Source organism: Mobula hypostoma, chromosome 6 (assembly GCF_963921235.1).
Source record: "Mobula hypostoma chromosome 6, sMobHyp1.1, whole genome shotgun sequence".
Lineage (NCBI taxonomy): Eukaryota > Metazoa > Chordata > Chondrichthyes > Myliobatiformes > Myliobatidae > Mobula > Mobula hypostoma.
The window spans coordinates 161,388,126-161,408,149 of NC_086102.1; the positions used below are offsets into that span (position 1 = coordinate 161,388,126).

Consider the following 20,024-nt stretch of genomic DNA (forward strand, 5'->3'; position numbering starts at 1 on the left):
TCTCATCCCCATATCCATTTTTGAGGAGATGCTAGATAATTATCATCACCATCACTGTTCCATAATGAGAGGACAATTGAATATTTCTATACTCTTCATACTGTATATGTCAAATAAATGTTGAATTTCATCCATTGAAATATTTTCATTGAGCACAGCCAGCTAACAACTTTAAACCATCATTTCTTCTCTACAGTCACTCCATGGATTCTTAACTTCTGTCACTTCTGAGATTTCAGCGGGCCAGGACTAAACTCTATGCTGAAAGAATTAGTTTGTTGTTACAATCTTCTTACATTTTCTTTTAAATTTATATCTACAGTGCCTCCAGCTTTCAAAAGGAAGATTGAATCACAGGAGGTGATAATTGGACATGCTACTCAGTTTGAATGTGAGGTTGAACCTGTATCTGATGTGAGGTTCCAGTGGTTCCGGGCTAGAGCCGAACTCCGTGATAGTGAAAAATATAGCATTGTGAACAAGAAATATATTTCCATCTTGAAACTTCTGAAGCCACAGCTAATTGACTGTGGAGAATATACTTGCAGAGCATCAAACCAGAGTGGAAGTGTAAGCAGCACAGCTAAATTGATTGTGACTGGTAAGTAGATTAAGTTTTGATTTTTACGTTTCACTTAATAATTTAATTTTCAATTTGATTTGGTCTTAGAAGATTTGCATAGATTTAGCTTTATGTTACCATTTCATGTAATCAGAATGTTAGTTTCATACTTTAAGTAATGACCTGGATAGAAGCAACAAAGGTACCACTGCTAAATTTGCTGAAGGCACAAAAATAGATGGCACAGTAAACAGTGAAGGTGACAAAGTGAATCTACAAAGGAGTATTGATAGGTTAAGGGAGTGTGCAAAGGTCTGGCAAATTGAGTATCATGTCAAAAAATGTGGAATTGTCTATTTTGTTATAAAAAATTAAGTATATCATCTAACTGGTGAGGGATTGCAAGGCAAACAAGAGAAAATCTGTAGATGCTAGAAATCTGAGCAACACTCACAAAATGCCAGAGGAACTTAGCCAGTCAGGCAGCATCTATGAAAAACAGTACAGCTGATGTTTCAGGCCGAGACCCTTCTTCAGGATTGAAGAAAAAAGATGAGAAGTCAGAATAAGAAGATGGAGGAAGGGATTGCAAAACTCTGAGGTGTAGAGGGATCTCAATGTCCTAATGCATGACTCACAAAAGGCTAGACTGCAGGTATTACAAATAGGAAAGTGAACACAAAGTTATTATTTATTGATAGGTGAATTGAATATCGAAGTGGAAATGTTTTGTGGAGCATTCCTAAGACTTTGTCTGGACTACAGCATTCATTATTGGTCTCATTATATAAAGAAGGATGCTTATACTGTACATTGAAAGCGTTTTAGGAAGGATTTACTAGACTAATATCTCAGATATGCAAGTTTTACAAGGAAGCACTTTGGAACAGGCTAGTCTCATATTTACTGGGGTTTGAAAGAGTGAGAGGGATCCTGGGAGTCTTCAAAGGGTGGTTGCTGAGAGGAAATTAGCTCTTGACAGAGCCTCTTAGTCTAGTGGTCTCTGTTTAAAAACATGGAGTTACCCATAAAAATAGAGATGAAGTGATACTTTTCTCTCATTGGGTTGTGAATCATTGGAATTCTCTACTTCGAAGGTGGGTGGAAGCAGTGTTTTCAAATATTTTTAAGGTAGAGGTAGATAGATGCTTGTAAAACAAAGAGGTAGGCAAGAATACAGAAATGCGATTACAATCACATTGGTCCTTATTTTATTGAATTGTGGAAGACGTTCAAGGGATTGAGTGGCCTGCTCCTGTTCCTAGTTTGTGTATTTGTATGTATGTTCATATGTAAAAAGATCATTGTAGTTTGCAAATGAGTGGAACAATATTACTTTCCAAAATTGTGTAGATTTTGTAAGATGTCTTCTATTTCTAACACTTCAATTTCATATAACACAAGTATTGAGTTTACATTTCTTTCAGTATCTCTCAATAATGCAATACACATCTTTGGCATTTAAAGCTGTTTTGATACCTAGACAAAATTGTTTGAAAAAATATATTTGTTTAATTTGGTAAGATCAATAAGTGATCTAACAAATACATTAGAACATCAGCAGTTCTCTTTCTCTTAAGGAGATAGGACAATGTACCAGTTCTTAATTATTATCTTAAAATTTAATTCCTTCAGTAAATGACAATACTCAACCCAGATGTTTATTTTGCAGAGCTGACCCCACCAAGCTTTGTAACAAGACTGGCATCAGTAACAACATTTGTAGGTAAAACTGCAAGACTTGAGTGCACAGTAGCTGGATCACCTGTGATTCATACGGTTTGGCAGAAGAATGGTATTAATATTACAGATGAAGAGAACTATAATGTATCAGCCAAAGGCAACAAACGTGCTTTAGAATTTAGTAACTTAAATGTTCAGAACAAAGGCAACTATTCTTGCAAAATTACCAATAACTGTGGCACTGATATCTGTTATGCTGATCTAATCGTCCTTGACAAACCGTATTTCACTAGGACCCTTGAATCTACTCAGACTGTAATTAACAATAGTGTACGTCTTGAATGTCAAGTAGATGAAGACACAGCAGTAACAATTTCGTGGAAAAAAGATGGATTAGCACTTCATTCCAGCAAATATTATAAAATTACATTTGAAGACAAAGTAGCAGTTTTGGAAATCCTGAAAACTAGGTTGAAAGATGCTGGGAGTTATGAATGCATGGCTTCCAATGAGGCTGGAAGTGATTCCTGCTCAGCACTATTAACAGTTAAAGGTAAGAAATATTGTAAATCACAAGCTGTTTTTAAGCAGTACTTGCAGTTACCCAATATAAAACTAAAAATATTTTTTGCAGGTTCCATTATAGCCAATGTCTCTTGCTGTATTATTTGTTTTTCTTTTAATTTTCTTATGACATAAGGGCTGGATATTTGGCCCATGTGGGTTCTTAGAGCAATCTCATCAATGCATTTCTACACTTAGCTGTAACCCACTCCTGTATGTGTATCAACTCCAACTGAGCTCCTGCCATTTACCTTTCATTGGAGTAGTTTAATGTAGCCAAAAAAAACTATAAGCCAGCATATTTTTGGGTTTCTGGGAGGAAACTGGAACACCTGGAGCAAACCCACAGAAATCACAGAAAGAAAATGCAAACTCAAAATAGACTGCACTGGATTTCAGGAGGAACCTTGGTCAATGCACATGAGAGGCAATAGCATTGACTGCTTTGTGATAGTGCTATGCTGAGAAATACTTTAATCATAGTTTCTGTATTTTACATTTATTCATTTGTACTTCTGATATAGTGATTTAATTAAAATGTCACAAGTAAAGTAGGTTTTCTAAAGCAGTTGACTCTCTTGTAACTGTATCTCATCTTGAGTTTGTTGCTTCTGACAATCCTCTTCCAAAGGACTCCTGCTAGACTCCCTCATATTTTCCTCCATTTGAAGTCAACTGAAATGCTTGACAGTAACTGAAGTTTTACTCGGTTACCTTCACTGATTGCTCTGTTGCTCACTTGTTTCTGATTAAGCAACACTTCACTTTTGAAATTGTAATTCTTACTTCGAATCCCTTGATAATTCCTCCTATCTCCCTGAGCTCATCAAGCCTCTGAGGTAATTTTGCACTTTCAATTCTGACTTGCTAAGCATTCCTAATTTTAATCACTTTCCTAAGGTAGGCCTTTACTATCAAGCTCTGGAATAGTCCTTTGTCTCCCTTCCTTTCTTTCTTTTTTAAGGAGACTTGTTAGATCTCACCTCTTTGATCAAGTTGTCTATAATCAGCTTGTTATCTCCTTTTTGTGGTTTGTGTTAAATTGTTGTTTATTAGTCATCCTATGAAAGACCTTGGGCGTTACGTATGTGCCTATAATAGTAAATGTCCAAAAAAATGGACATTAACGTCTTCCTTGTTACATAATCAGTAATACTGAAGAAATAATGAGAATATAAGAAATAGAGGATCATGTAATTTGGATCTGTTCAACCATTCATTGTGATAAAGGTTGGTCTTTTACCTCAGCCATGTTTTCCTGTTCTACCCTATATCTATTATTTTAATATCTAAAAAATTGATCTCTGTCCTGAATATACTTATGAAATGAGCCTTCATGGCTCTCTTCAGTGGAGAATCCTCGATGCTCTGGGTGAAAAAATGTACAGTATTCTCTTCTCAGATCTTGTTATTATGACCCTTGTCTTATATGCCCAAACCAGGTAATATCAGCCCTGTCAAATTTTGTAAGGAGTTCGAATTTTTCATGAAATCATTTATTTTTGTAAATTGCCGGGTATAGGCCCAGACTACATAATCTCTTCTCATAAGACAATAATTCTATATTAGGAAACACACTGGTGAACGGATGTACTTTAATTGAATTGGTACTCAACTAGGTATTTGCTTTTATAAATTGACTGCAAAATTATCTTCAAAGTTCAAAGTATGAACTTTGCAAGGTATGACTTGTCTCCTTACAGGCAGCCACAAAACAAAGAAACCCAGTAGAGCCCATTAAAAGAAAGACTATGAAAAACTCAATATGCAGAAAAAAACTGTGCAAACAATAAAAGTAAGGAAGTAACATTCAGAGCTGAAATTCTTGAAACTGAGTCCACAGCCACAAAGCCAGTCAGCACTGCAGCTGATTCAGGAGACTGTTATTTGCTGGCCACAGCCTCAGTTCAAATGAATAAATCTCGCGAGCAGTGAGCTGAACACCGGCCCTGATAGTCTTATCTTTTAAAACCAGTCCATTGCTTAAAATCCTCCAAATAGTTGTTTCTCACTCTCGGACATGGGCCCTGTTGCTTCGATGCGTTTCTAGGCCTGGGACCCACTGCCTGGATTCGGCCCATACCTGACCTTTCCAGTATAGCCTGGCACTTAAATCCGTCAAACATCAGCAAGGCAGAGTTGGGTGGTGGAGCCCAGGCTTGCTCTCATAGTCCACTTCAGCAATGACCGTACATTGGCTTATTCCTCGCTCTTGAGCCCTGGCCCCCCGCCCCCACCTCAACGCAACCATCCTGGACCTTCAAAACTTCAGTTTGCACTCCAAAAATGCTAGGTCAACAAGCAGTTCAAAATCTCATCTCCAAAAAGGAAGTTAAATGTTATTGATTGAAAAGATTGTTTTTGAGAAAAAGTGTAATTAATAAAGTAGTTAATAGTTTTGTTTGCTGCCAGCAAATTGTTGCTGTACTTCACCAGTGTTATCCTAAACCAAAACTACAATAGTAACTATCATAAAAAATTTTGCAACTACAATTGTAGTTTTATTCTTTTCATTGGAATTCAGATTCATAAAACCTGTGAAAATCTTATTTGATGGTGATAGGGAAGCAGATTTGTTGTGTTTATTTTTTGCTTTTATTTCATAACGGAAGACATTACACATAGAAAATTGATCATTTGAAATGGGATGCAGTTACTAAATCAAGATCTCTATTGATGACATGATATTATGAAAACAAAGCTATATTAACCAAAAATGTTATCAATCCCTAAAATGTAATTGCTGCTTTGTATCCTTAACATTTTTATAACTTTATTTATTATCTGTTTACTTTGAAAAGAAGGAGTTTGTTTTTTTTCCTTAAATTATCACCAAGGAAAAATAGCTTATGTGTTGTAACCTTTCTTTTAACGATTGCTTGGGATATTAGTTCTCTTTCATAACGGATTTTACTCTGGCAATTCTTAATATTTTTCTTTAAACTTATCTTCAGAGCCACCTTCGTTCGTCAGGAGACCAGAACCATCAATACTGTTGAAAAAAGGTGATTCAGCACACTTGAATTGCCAAGTGAAAGGGTCTCCTGAAATTAATGTTGCCTGGTACAAAAACAATAAGATTCTCAATTCCTCGGAAAAATACACAATATCATTTACTGACTCTTCAGCTGATCTTGAGATTAATGATCTAAATGTAGAAGATAGTGGGGATTATGTGTGTGAAGCACAAAATGAAGCTGGGACAGATAGCTGCAGTTCTGTCATTACAATCAAAGGTTTGTACAGTATTGATATTGCTACTCTTCACATTGCTGCTATTGAAAAATCCATACTGTTTGTATTTTTAATCTTTTTGAAAAGCAGATAGTTTGAAAAACATATTTATGTATTCCTTTTTAGAACCACCCTCTTTTATCAAAACTTTTGATCCTACTGAAGTGGTAAGAGGATTCAATTGTACTCTTGAATGTGAGCTGATGGGTACAACTCCATTTGAAGTTGTTTGGCACAAAGACAAAAAACTGATCCGATCTAGTAAGAAGTACAAGATGATTTTCCAAAATATGCGTGCTTATCTCCACATTAGTCTTTTTGAGTTCTCAGATGTTGGTGATTATCAATGCACAGTGTCGAATGAAGTAGGGAAGTGTCTCTGTGGTGCAACTTTGAAAATGAAAGGTCAGTGATCTCAATGGAAACTGGGAGAAATATGTCACAATAATGTACAGATTTAACAGATGGACAGATAATGTATAACCCACTATTTTTATTTTAAATTAGAACCACCATCATTTGTGAAGAAAATTGAAAACGCAACAGCAATTTTGGGAAGTTCAGCAATGTTTCAATGCAGCATAAAAGGCTCAATGCCAATCACTGTAACATGGCTGAAAGATAAAGATCTTATCACAGAAAGCAGTAATGTCAAAATGACTTTTGAGAATAATATTGGTACTCTTCACATTGCTGCTGTAGAAATGAACAGCAGTGGCAGATACACTTGTCATGCAGAAAATGATGCAGGAAGTCAGAAGTGTCTAGCAACATTAATTGTGAAAGGTCAGTTTGACAATATATTGGTCTGGTTTATAAAACAACATACTTTGCATTGCTAAGCTTTGTTAATGTTAACCATTCCATTTCACTACAGAGCCAGCAAATATCGTAGAAAAAGCAGAACCAATTAGTGTGACTGCTGGAGACCCAGCAACTTTGGAGTTCGTAATAACTGGCACACCAGAACTTAAAATTAAATGGTTTAAGAACGGGAAGGAGCTAATATCCAGTAGAAAATGTAAAACAAGTTTATTAAATAAAATTGCCAGCCTAAGGATTATTTCTGCAGAAAATGAGGATAGTGGTGAATATACTTTCGAGGTAAAAAACGATGTGGGGAGTTGCAGCTGCAAAACTTCTATTACAGTATTGGGTTAGTACATAACTTATACCTCCCTTTCTTTCAATAATTTAAGCATAATTTAATTAATTCAAGTAATATCATTGATTTGTTGCTCTGCCTCGGACAGATCGTATGATTGCTCCAACCTTCACTAAAAAACTGAGGAAAATGACCAGCAATTTGGGTGCGACCTTTCATATGGATTGCAAGTTCTCTGGTTCTATCCCTGTTGGTATTTCTTGGTATAAAGATGACAAAGAGTTATCAGCCAATGATAAGTACACAATGTCACGTCAAGACAACACCGCTGCTTTGACGATTAAACAATTAGAAATTGCGGATGGTGGAACTTACTCCTGTAAAGCTACTAACTCTGCAGGAAGTGATGAATGCAGTGGAGTCTTAAATGTAAAAGGTCTGAATTAGTAATTTAATTTTGACATAAGTCATTTGCTAATGTAGCTTTGTTCCTTCTGCAAAACTGTTTTCATTTTTAATACATATTCATTGATAAGTATGTTGAAATCTGGCAATATTTTGGAGCATTTTTGCTTTCTTAACATCTGTTGCTGTATCTCTGCCAAGGAAGCATTTATGTTATGTTACCTTTCAGTTTTCTATCTAATGATCCATAATACTTGCATGAAGCTTGATAGAGATAATTAGTAGAATATTCAATTATAGTAGTCCACCTTGCAGAGCTGCTACCTGCTTTTATTCAATGACAAAATGCACAATATTCAAGTCAAATATTGGAAATAAGCACCCTATAGTTTTTTTTCTCTCTTATACCTCACTTCTGTTTTATAATGGTGTCACTTTCATCCTTTGGAGATCAGCTTACAAAGTACAAATTAGCAATTATTCCTTGTATGTTCTGGTTTGTGTTAGTTAACTACTTGACAGATTACTGTGCCTTTTCAATATTAGAATGTATTCAGTTATCTGATTCCAAATATTTAAAGTACTAGTAGACTACTGAATTTATGACAGTGTACATCTTCAGAGAAGGTGGAGAAAACTTACTTGATATGTTTAATTGTTATGAATTATTGTGCTATTTTTTAAAATGTCTTTTAGAGCCTCCAAGCTTCATAGTAAAACCTGCATCAGAGAAAGTCCTGCCGGGTACAACTGTGAAATTTAAGGTTGTTGTAAATGGAACACCTCCAATGTCAATGAAATGGTTCAAGGGCCACACAGAGCTTGTGACTGGTGGCAGCTGTTTCATCATGAAGGATATTTCTACAACCTATCTTGAGCTTTTTTCGGTGAAGCCATCTGATATGGATGATTACATTTGTGAAATCAGCAATGATGCTGGAACAATTTCCTGTACAACAAATCTTTTCGTTAAAGGTGATTTTTTTTGTTTCTATCCATAATGCTTAATTGTATTTTATTAAAATATCTTTAATGATCTTTGATATGCTCTTCGTAATAGGAGGAGCTGAGTGGAAAAGATGCTCTTTATTGCATTTTTGTTAGCTTTTATGAAAATCTTTCAAATTTATTCTTCATGGCATCTTGACTCTTATAGAACCACCAACATTCACCCGGAAGCTAGAACCAGCAAAATTACTGAAAACTGGTGACTCGGCTCAATTTGAATGCGAAGTTACTGGCACACCTGAAATTAAAATTACATGGTATAGAAAAGACAAGCAGGTTCATCCCAGTGACAAATACCGAATCTCATTTGTTAACAATGTGTCAGTTCTTGAAATTCTTGATGGTGACGTGGAAGACAGTGGTGAATACACTTGTGAAGCTAAGAATGAAGTTGGTAGTGAGAGTTGCAGTGTTACTGTAACAATTAAAGGTCTGTGAACATATAATTTTATGACTTTGGCTACAGTCATAAGATATTTATCAATCTTATGAATTTGTATCTAAATGTCAAATGACATTTTAGATTGAATTTATTATTTATGTTTTTGCAGATCCTCCATCATTCATAAAAATGCTTGAACATCTTGAGGTGATTAAGGCCTCTAATGTTATACTTGAATGTGAACTGGCTGGTACAGCACCTTTTGAAGTTTCTTGGTATAAGGATAATAAACAGATTAGGCCGAGCAAAAAATACAAGGCAGTCTGTCAAAACTCTTTTGTTTATTTACATATTCTTAATTTTGACACTGTGGATGTTGGTGAATATCAATGCAAGGTGTCAAATGAAGTTGGAGGTTGTTCATGCAGTTCTGCAGTGGCTTTGAAAGGTTAGTTAAATTTTAGCAAGAATTTATCATCCACAATGTTACAATGAAATTGATTTTGTTTTTCTCTAGTTAAAATTTGACTTTGCATTAACTAACCTAAGAGTCCTGTTTTAACAACAGAACCACCATCATTTCTCAAGAAGATTGAAAATAATACAGTGCTTTTGGGAACATCTGCATTGTTTCAATGTGCTGTGAAAGGTTCAAGACCAATTTCCATAACCTGGCAAAAAGATAAGGATGATATTACTGAAGATGCTAATATTAAAATATCTTTTGAAGATGATATAGCAACACTGCATATTGCTTCTGCTGAAAAACATCATGGTGGGAAGTTTGTTTGTGAGGCAAAGAATGATGCGGGAATCACAAAATGCGTTGCAAATTTAATTGTGAAAGGTTGGTTTAAAGATTACTGTCATCTGTGTTAAACCTTCAGTCAGTTCTTTTAATTAACAGATTTAAATGTTTTGAGTTACTTCAATTTTTGGAAAGATCTTTTAAGATACTAAATGGCAATAAAAGCATATTATTTTCTGGAAAGATTATCCTATAAAGGAAGTCCTAAACTTAAACTTAGGGCTAGAGTTTTGATTTTTTTAGTGTCCACCATTTCTGCTGCATAAAACTTCTGGGATTTGTGGTAGGGCAGTGATACACCATTAATTGCTAATGCCACAAATTGCTGGATTTGCACCAGCCTTACAAAAGTGGGAACTTTACTCTCCTGCTTAAAGTTCAATCTTTTGTCTCAGAAAGAGATTTGTAATTGTTCAATTGAAGCTATCAAATTATAAGCAGGTGATAAACTACTCTGAGATTTTCAAACATTTTTATTTTCTTTCTGTTGCTTTCTGTTTATAGTTCTAATTACTCTTTTAATCCCATCTTTCTTTCAGTCTCTATTTATTTTTACCTATTTAATTTGTCCTTAATTCATTCTTTTTCTTTCTATGTTGTTCCACCTATCACTTTATCTATCTATAAAGTTAAGTATTATATGAATTTGACAGCTGAACGATATTCAGAAAATACCACTTGTTCCTTGTGCAAAGTGGTGCCCTGATACTTTGTATTATTTTGCCACTTGTTTTGTAAAATTAATGAATTCTGAAGGGTGTAGAAAACAATGGACTTTGATATTTACTCCTTCCTTTCTGAATACCCTGACAGCCTATGGCAGTTAGCCATAGTCCACGGCTTTTGAATTTTTCTCAATATCTCTGAAGGAGACTCTTAGATATTAGTCAAAATAGATTTAGTTACTTTTAGAAGCTAAACAAAAATTTAAAGCCACATAGAGAATTTGAAAGCATTAAAGTAATGCAAAGATTTCTTTTATTGATTTTTTTTTACCAGCGTTGATTCAAATAAATTGGGTCTCCTTTGCAAACCAACTAGCCCTAGCATAGAATTGAGGGAACAGTTGAAAAGTGCCCATTCCCATTTCTCCAGATTATTGCTTTGCCTCTGGATTTGACAATGAGTCAAGAATTTGAGAAAGTTGCTAGATATGCTGGCATCTGACTTCCAGAGTACTTTGGAGCTTTGTGTGAATAGCTAAGACAAACTTAGTCACTAATGGTTCATAGATGGATTGAATGAACCCCAAATTGATTGGATATTTGTTTAATCAGTTCTCCTGAACACGAGGTGTGTATGAAGAGATGCACTGATATTTATAATCAGAGATTGTCTGCATGTGGTTTTAGATTTGATAGCTTGGCTCAGGGGAAGTAAAATGAAAGCTCTTAAATAGTCTTCCATTGTTTCTTATATTCTTGTCCTCTAATATTAGTTTTTTTTATTGTCACAGAACCTGCAAGTATTATAGAAAAAGCAGATTCTATTAGTGTAACTGCAGGAGAGCCAGCAACATTGGACTGCAGTTTTACAGGAACACCAGAAATTAAAGCCAGATGGTTTAAGAATGGCACAGAATTGATTACTGGGAGAAAATACAAAATCAGCGTTGCAAATAAGATTACTAGTTTAAAGATCCCTTTTACTGAGAAAGAGGATAGTGGTGAATATACCTGTGAGGTCGAGAATGACGTTGGTAGCAGCAGTTGCAAAGCTTCCATTACAGTACTGGGTTGGTATTTTTACTTTTTCATTTTATAATGATCACTGAAATATTTAAAAGAAGATTGTGGGAGAAATAGTAATCTTTGATTTCCTACCATGTGTTGGACAGATCGCATAGTTCCACCATCATTTAAAAGAAACTTAAAAAATACGGATGGCATCAAAACTTCTTTTGTTAAGATGGAATGCAAAATCTCTGGTTCTCTTCCAATGACTGTACTTTGGTATAAGGACAATGAAGAATTAACATCTAATGAAAAGCATAAGTTTTCTTACTATGATAACATTGCACAGCTGGAGATTCATCAACTAGAAATGACAGATGGTGGAAGCTACACTTGCAGAGCAACAAATTCTGCTGGAACTGATCAAAGTATTGGTGTCTTAACTGTGAAAGGTTCGAAATGTTGCATTCAATTGATTAATTGCTTAAGAATTAGATTGACTAATATCCTTCAGTTAACCAAGGCATAACTTTTATCCACGGCTTCCATTTAATTTACTGCATTAACAAACATGTTGAGAATGCATGTATTAGGTTTATGCTCTCTTATTTTGTGTGGGCACGTGGCCAAGTGGTTAAGGCATTCGTCTAGTGATCTAAAGGTCGCCAGTTCGAGCCTTAGCTGAGGCAGCGTGTTGTGTCCTTGAGCAAGGCACTTAACCACACATTGCTCTATGTCTGTGTGAGGAGTGGCACGCCACACAGTCTTTCGTTCAGCACCTTGTAAGGCATGAAAGTCCCCGACGCTGGCCTCCTAGGCCTGAGTCGACGATCCCCTCCCTCCTCTTATTTTAACATTTTATTTTCAGAAAAAGTACAATTTTCATTTACTTTTCTTGTGATAATGATTTGTCTTCCTCTTGAATTTTCAGAACCTCCTTATTTTACTCTGAAACCTTTGTCCCAGGATGTTATACCTGGTTCTAAAGTACAGTTTAGGAGTGTTATTGGTGGAACTCCTCCAATAACCATCAAATGGTTCAAGGACAAAAAGGAACTGGTGCCAAGTAGTTCACTTTACATTTCCAAAGAAGGTTCAACAAGTATGCTACAGCTCCATTCAGCAAAAATCTCTGATACTGGTGACTACACTTGTCGAGTCAGCAATGAAGTTGGCAGTGAAACATGTGTGGCACATCTTTTTGTCAAAGGTGTGTTATTTCTAATGACTCTCTATAGCATTGTAAACTGTTTGAAAACAATCTTTATTTGAAGACCTTCTCATTGCTACAACATCTTTCTATTCAATCTGAGGCTTCCTTCAACATTAATACTAATTACTTTGTCTTACTTATGTTAGAACTATGAAAACTTTACCCTTTTATGTCTTCCATTGATTTAACTTCTTGTAATATAACCACATAATTCTTTTATGAGATTCTAAATTTGTATTCACTTTGCATGTGTTATATAATATGATGGCCAAACTGAAGTGCTTGCACCATATGCTACCTTTGAAATCTGGTAGATCAGTTTCTAATTACATAATTTTAGCCAGCTTTTTAGTAGGCAAGGCACTGGAAAACAGTCAGGAATGTCTTATTTTTACAACTATTCCCTTGTTGGATAATGATTATAGGATAGAAAAGGTATCAGTAATTAAGCACACCAATAATGGGGCGGCACGGTAGCATAGTGGTTAGCCCGACGCTTTACGGAACAGGCAACCTGGATTCACTTCCCACTGTTGCCTGTAAGGAGTTTGTATGTTCTCCTAGTGACTGCACGGGCTTCCTCCAAAGACTTATCAGTTGGTAGGTTAATTGGTCATTGTAAATTGTCCCATGATTAGACTAGGATTAAATCGGGTGATTACTAGGCAGCATGGCTCGAACCTATTCCATGCTGTATGCCAATAAATAAATAAATAATGCTTAGCCTGTCCTCCCACAAAACCCCTTGATCTCTCTAGGTATGACCAAATGTTTTGGTGCTGTGGGTCCACTTTTCTAAGAAGCTTGGCTGTCGCACAAAGCGGAGTGGTTCAAAAACATCTCACGGTCCTCAATTTTTATTAATCTCTAATTTTAGACAATAGAAATTATAGTTAATGAGGAAGATATTGGAAATAAAAATTCCCATTGTTTTTTGAGAGAACACTGGCAACACAATGGATGGATTGCAGTATCAGTTGTTCAATGAATACAGAGGAAAAACATGATAAGTGATGTTAGGTGGTGCATATCATTGGTAGAAATTAAGTACAGAGCTAAGGTTTTCATTTGAATGGATATGCCAATAAATAGAGAAGAAGGCAGTTGCATAAAACAAGCATATAATCTGTGAAAAGTAACCTAAAAGACTTATTTTGTTTGGAAACGAGTATTTGTTTGATTTTAGTTAGCTATTGATCTATTTTATAAAGGTGCTATTCACATATTTGACTGAACATAGCTTTCTTAATATTCCAAAATGTGTCCTTTTTCAGATACCTTTATAAATATTAGTACAGTAAATTTTAAAATAATGATTGATGACAGATGAAATATTTTCTCGAAGCTATATACATACCACTTTATTAGGTGCCACCTGTATCTGATAAAATGGTCACTGAGTGCATGCTTGTGATCTACTGCTGTAGTTCAGCCATTTCAGATTTCAATGTGTTATGTGTGCAGAGAAGCTCTTCCACACACCACGATTGTAATGCCTGGTTATTTGAGATGCTTTTACTTTCCTGTCAGCTTGGATCAGTCTGGCCATTCTCTTCTAACCTCTCTCATTAACAAGGCATTTTTGCTCACAGAACTGCCACTTACTGGATGTTTTTTGATTTTTGCACAAATCTCTGTGGTGTGTGAAAATTCCAGATCGGTGGTTTCTGAGATATTCAAACCTTCCTGTCTGGCATCAACAATTATTCAAAGGTCAAAGTCACTTAGATCATCTTTCTTCCCCATTCTGAGGTTAGGCCGAACAACAACAGAACCTCTTGACTATTTCTGCATGCTTTTATGCATTAAGTTACTGCCACATGATTGGTTAATTAGATATTTGCATAAACAAGCAGGTGTACCTGATAAAGTGGCCTGAATATTTGTGTATACCATCAAAGACTTGCTAATCCTCTTTAATTATGCATAAAATCTTTAAAAAATTTTCTCATTCTGTTCATTACATTTTGGTTTATAGAGCCTCCAAGCTTCATTCAGAAGCCGGATCGTACAACATTATTGAAGAAGGGAAGTTCTACATCTCTTGAGTGCTCAGTAATTGGTACACCTGAGATCAAAATAACTTGGTACAAGCAAGAAAGTGAAATTCTCCCAAGTGATAAATTCAGGATGTTATTTGTCGATTCAAAACCTGTGCTTGAGCTTACTAATGTCAATGTGGAAGACAGTGGTCAATATACTTGTAGAGCAGAAAATGAAGCTGGCTTTGACAACTGCAGCGTTACAATTACTGTTAAAGGTGTGTGACCACAAAATGTAAAAGAGCTATAGAGTAAGCAACACAGAAGTAGGCCCTTTGGCTCGACTCATCTATATCCTGTTTGACCAACCCCTCTCAATTTTTCTTATCCATGTAGCTGTCCAAGAGTTTTAAATGTTGTTGCCTTAAGGCTGATTTATACTTGTGCGTACTACCTTACGCCGTGGCCCACGCAAGTGGGCTGTGCTGTTGTGACCATTTATACTTGTGTGTTGGTGTGTCTGCGTCGCTCTGCAATTTACTGCCAAAATGCTAGTTGGCGGTGGGGTTTCTAAGCCACTGTGTTGAGTTTCTTCATATTGAAACTCAAGACGAAGAAACTCAAACTTCAAACAATGGCGACTGAAACTGAAGGAGGGTGAATTTTCTGTGCTTGTCCGGCCACTGAGAGACATGGATGAGGAAATGCATTTCAAATATTTTCAGATGTCAGCAGGTAGATTTGATGATTTGGTGCATCGTCTCCAACCATTTATTTCGCATCAGCGTACGCACAGTATACTCAGAGACTGGCAATCACCATTCGAGTTTTAGTTTCAGGTGGAAGTCAACAGGCTGTAGCAGCTAGCTACAAACTGCCATCAAGCACAGGGTCCTCCTTAATTTCGGAGGTCTGTAAAGCTTTATGGAAAGCATTGCAGCCAGAGTTCCTTCCCTGTCCTTCAGTCGCCCAATGGGAAGCTATTGCAGCGTAGGAAGGAATGGGATGCTACCAAGCGGTCCAATCACAGTTGTTGCAGTCTGCATCACCGCGACGCATAGTTACATTTTTGGGGAGGTGCGCGTCAGACTACGGCATAGGGTAGGGTGTAGGGTACGTGGCTATGCGGTACCTACGATGTCAATTTGACGCACAAGTATAAATTGGCCTTTAGTCATTTCTTCTGGCAGTTCATTCTACATACACACTGCCCTCTGCGTGAAGAGGTTGCCTCTCAGGCTCTTTAAGAACTATCCCCTCTCATTTTAAATCTATATCCTATGGTTTTTTTATTCACTTTTACTATGAAAAAGACTATGTACATTCACTCTATCTATACCCGTCATAATTTTATATAGCTCTATAAGGTTACTGTTGAGTTTCCTGCACTCTAGGGAATAAAGTCCTAGCCTGAAGATCTCTCCTTCTATTGTAAGTCAGGCCCTAAGGTATTGACAGCATTCTTCTTTGCAGTCTTTCCAGCTTAATGACATCATTCCTATAACTGTACACAGTACCCCAGGTAGAGCCTCACCAATGTTTTGTTTCAATTCCTGTCTCACGTGCCCTGACTGAGGAAGACCAACATGGAAAATGTCTTATTCACCACCCAGTATCCCTGTGACAAACGTATATGTACTCCTCAGTCCCTTTGTTCTCCAATACATACGAGAGTCCTAACGTTTATTATGAAAGTCCTACTCGAATTTCACTTCTCAAAATATCTCATATTTAGTTACCTGGTTGATAACCTATTTTGCTGACTACAATACCACCCATTTAAAGTCATCTGCAAACTTACTGACCATGCCTTGTACATTCTCATCTAAATTGTTTATATGAATGACAAACAACAATAGATGCAACACCATTCATAGTGTTTAACACTAGTCACAGGCCTTTGGTTTAAAAAATTAATTTGTATCATCGCCCCTGCCTCCTACCATCATGTCAATTATGTATCCACTTAGCTAACTCACCCAGGATTTCATGCGATCTAATCTTCCGTACTGATGTTCCAGATAGGACCTTGTCAAAGGTCTTGCTTAAGTCCATATAGACAATATCAACCAACTCCCCTGTTCTCATCAATTCTCTAAGTTACCTCTTCGAAAATCTTAATAGACTTTAATGAAGGAGTTTTGAAAACTTATTTTCCAGTGATATTTCTTTTTTGCTTGGTATCTTAACTTTTGTTCTTCCTTTTTTTCAAAGAACCTCCTTCTTTTAGCAAGAAACTGGAACCTATGGAGACAGTGAAAGGAAATGATGTCAGTCTTGAATGTGGAATTGCTGGTTCAGGTCCATTTGATGCCACTTGGTATAAAGACAATAAGCAGATTCAGTCAAGTATAAAATTCAAGCTGACAACTGGAAAATCTTTAACAAGTCTTTTTATTCAGAATGTTGATAATTCAGATGCTGGTGAATACCGGTGTGAAGTAACAAATGACGTGGGAAGTTGTTCTTGTGCTGCAGTGGTCAAATTAAAAGGTCAGTTACCAAAGGCCACATTTTATCTCTTTTGATAATTTCAGTAATCCCATTCATTCTCACTTGGCTTTATGACTGTAGCATCACAAAGTTACTGAACGTCTGATTCTTATCTCTAATTGATACAATTCTTAACTCTAAACCAGAACCACCTTTCTTCATGAAAAGGATTGAAAATGTTACAACATTATCTGGAAATTCTGCCACTTTTAATAGCCAAATAGAAGGCTCATCTCCCATATTTATCACATGGATGAAGGACAAAGAAGAAATCAGAGAAGATGACAATATTAATATATCTTTTGAGGACAGTATTGCTGTACTGCACATTGTTTCTGTTGAATCATATCACAGTGGAAAGTACGCCTGTCAGGCTAGGAATGATGCAGGAACTGAGAAGTGTTTTGCAACCTTGTCAGTAACAGGTTGGTATAATGCACTTGACCTTCGTGAATCTCAGTAATTTGTTCATTAGTAAGAGGTAAAACATTTTTTAACTTAATCCATTGAGAAAATACGGTTTTCCTTTCAGAACCTGCACAAATCCTAGAGAAACCAGAGCCTTTAAGTGTAACTTCAGGAACAATGGCAATCTTGGAATGTGTTGTTGCTGGTACTCCAGAGCTAAAAGTTAGATGGTTCAAGAATCAAGAAGAATTGACATCTAGTAGGAAATATAAAGTGACATTTGTGAACAAAGTGGCAGCCCTAAAGATACAATCTGTTGATAAGGATGATAGTGGAGAATATGCTTTTGAAGTACAGAATGAGTTTGGACACAGCAGCTGCACAACTTCGTTGACAGTACTAGGTTGGTTTTATTGTAATGTCTTAAATCCATTAATAGTACGTATTAAAACAGTAGCTGAAAGGGTACAATATAATTACAACATAGTTGGACTAAGAAGGTTATAATTTTAAGTGTTCTGAACTTGAAATTATGTATTCAACATATTGTCTTCTAAATATACGCAATTGGTTATGAACAGAATAATCAGTACCTTCATGATTGTGTCTCATCATCCAGTTGTTATGGAGTGGAGTATGTATCTACTGCTGAATAGTCCATAGTATTATAATGAGGTACTAGTATATAATGCAATCAGAATTTACATTGCATTATGTTATAGATCATCTAATTTTGCCATAGAAATGGAAAGTGTCAGCACTTCCACCTCTTACATTTTAACTCCATTACCATCCAATTTCTATGAATGAGGATGAATAAAAATCTTATTCTTGATGTTTCCGCTGATAAGCTTTCTTTTTTGTTCCGTGTTGTATAGATCGAATAATTGCTCCAACTTTTACTAAAAGTTTAAAGAAAATGGATAATATATTAGGAGCTTTGATGCACATGGAGTGCAAAGTATCTGGTTCACTTCCAATCAGCATTTCTTGGTATAAAGATAACACAGAAATAATGGCTGATCACAAATACAAAATGTCTTTTGAAGAAAATACAGCATTTTTGGAGATTAACGAACTTGAAATCAGAGATGGTGGAAACTACTCTTGCAAAGCAACAAATGCTGCTGGAAGTAGTAAATGCAGTGGATCTCTAACTATAAAAGGTTTGAAGATATACTCACCTTAATCCACTTTTGTTTAAAGACGCATCAAATACTGATTTTCTGGTTAAAAGGGTGCTAGCTAATAGCAGAAGTTCCAGAATCTGTTTAAGTACTGGTAAGTTCAAATGTTATGTTCATTCTGCCTCTCGACTTCATATGAAGTTGGACTGAACACGAGATTTGAACTCCATTATTTCAAATGGTTTTGTAAGGCTTTGGATTAGAAGGCAAATTGGCCTTGATTAAACTTGCCTATTTAATTTTAACTGAACATTGTTAATTTATTGCCTAAATCTTTTAATTGCAATATATTTTAAACTTAATTGTTTTAATAGCTTAAAGTTATTAAAATCATCCTCACAGCTTTTACAGCTGGCTGAGTTGCAGACTGGGCTTTGCTGCCTGTTAAAGCATAACTGTCAGCTATCATTCCAGACCAGGGGTTCCCAACTTTTTTTTATGCCGTGGAGCCCTGCCATTAACCGAGGGGCCACAGACCTCAGGTTGGGTATCCCTGTTCTAGATCATGCCAGTGGATACGTATGGAAACTTAGGTGTGGGGGTCCATATCAGGAAAATTTCACCCAATATTATATTTTTCTTAATTTTCTGTAACAATGTAGATAAATTATATATATTTAAACTTCCTAAAGTATTTTGAAGTCATCTATTTCAATGACAGAGTGCTGGAGTAGTATAAATAATTATAGAAGTTTTAGTATTTTTACTTCTGAAAATACTAAAAAAACATTATTTTTCTCAAATGAATTTTAGAACCGCCAAGCTTTATAGAAAAACCGATGTCCCAAGAGATTGTACTTGGTTCTACACTACAGTTTAAAAGCATTGTGAAAGGAACTCCTCCATTGTTTATCAAGTGGATTAAGGATAATAAGGAGCTGAAACCTGCCCCAAGATGTTCCATTTGGAATGAAGAAACAACATACTTCCTCGAGCTAATTTCAACCAAAACTTCTGATGCTGGTGTTTACAGCTGTCAACTCACTAATGAAGCTGGTTCAGTCATTAGTACTGCAAATGTATTCATTAAAGGTTTGTGTTTATTGTTAATCTTAATTGTAATTTAATGTTGTGTGTCATTTTTGACACTGTGATATACTTTTGCATTCTTAAACTCGCAGAAGAGTGACTCTTACCGAAAGGTTATTATTTCTTCTCTTTTCTTAACCTTATTTACTATGCCAAATTTGTCTAATTTTAACTATATTTAAGTTTCCTACATTTCATTTCTCAGAACCTCCAAACTTTGTTACAACGCCACCTTCGTCAACATCTCTGAAACAAGGAGAATTTGCACGTTTTGAGTGCAAAATTACT

The 20,024-nt window shown here is 35.9% G+C and overlaps 1 protein-coding gene across 1 annotated transcript in view; it reads left to right on the forward strand.

Moving 5' to 3' along the window:
* Window positions 1–20,024, forward strand: part of ttn.1 (titin, tandem duplicate 1) — a 377,466-nt gene that overhangs the window by 85,091 nt on the left and 272,351 nt on the right. Inside the window, exons 41-60 of the mRNA XM_063052084.1 lie at window positions 323–601; window positions 2,235–2,798; window positions 5,764–6,045; window positions 6,170–6,448; window positions 6,551–6,829; window positions 6,921–7,199; window positions 7,297–7,584; window positions 8,250–8,528; window positions 8,710–8,991; window positions 9,113–9,391; window positions 9,512–9,790; window positions 11,208–11,486; window positions 11,589–11,876; window positions 12,356–12,634; window positions 14,616–14,897; window positions 16,834–17,112; window positions 17,259–17,537; window positions 17,645–17,923; window positions 18,399–18,686; window positions 19,461–19,739. Coding sequence (XP_062908154.1) covers window positions 323–601; window positions 2,235–2,798; window positions 5,764–6,045; window positions 6,170–6,448; window positions 6,551–6,829; window positions 6,921–7,199; window positions 7,297–7,584; window positions 8,250–8,528; window positions 8,710–8,991; window positions 9,113–9,391; window positions 9,512–9,790; window positions 11,208–11,486; window positions 11,589–11,876; window positions 12,356–12,634; window positions 14,616–14,897; window positions 16,834–17,112; window positions 17,259–17,537; window positions 17,645–17,923; window positions 18,399–18,686; window positions 19,461–19,739 — 5,901 coding nt within the window. The remainder of the gene's footprint in view (window positions 1–322; window positions 602–2,234; window positions 2,799–5,763; window positions 6,046–6,169; window positions 6,449–6,550; window positions 6,830–6,920; window positions 7,200–7,296; window positions 7,585–8,249; window positions 8,529–8,709; window positions 8,992–9,112; window positions 9,392–9,511; window positions 9,791–11,207; window positions 11,487–11,588; window positions 11,877–12,355; window positions 12,635–14,615; window positions 14,898–16,833; window positions 17,113–17,258; window positions 17,538–17,644; window positions 17,924–18,398; window positions 18,687–19,460; window positions 19,740–20,024) is intronic.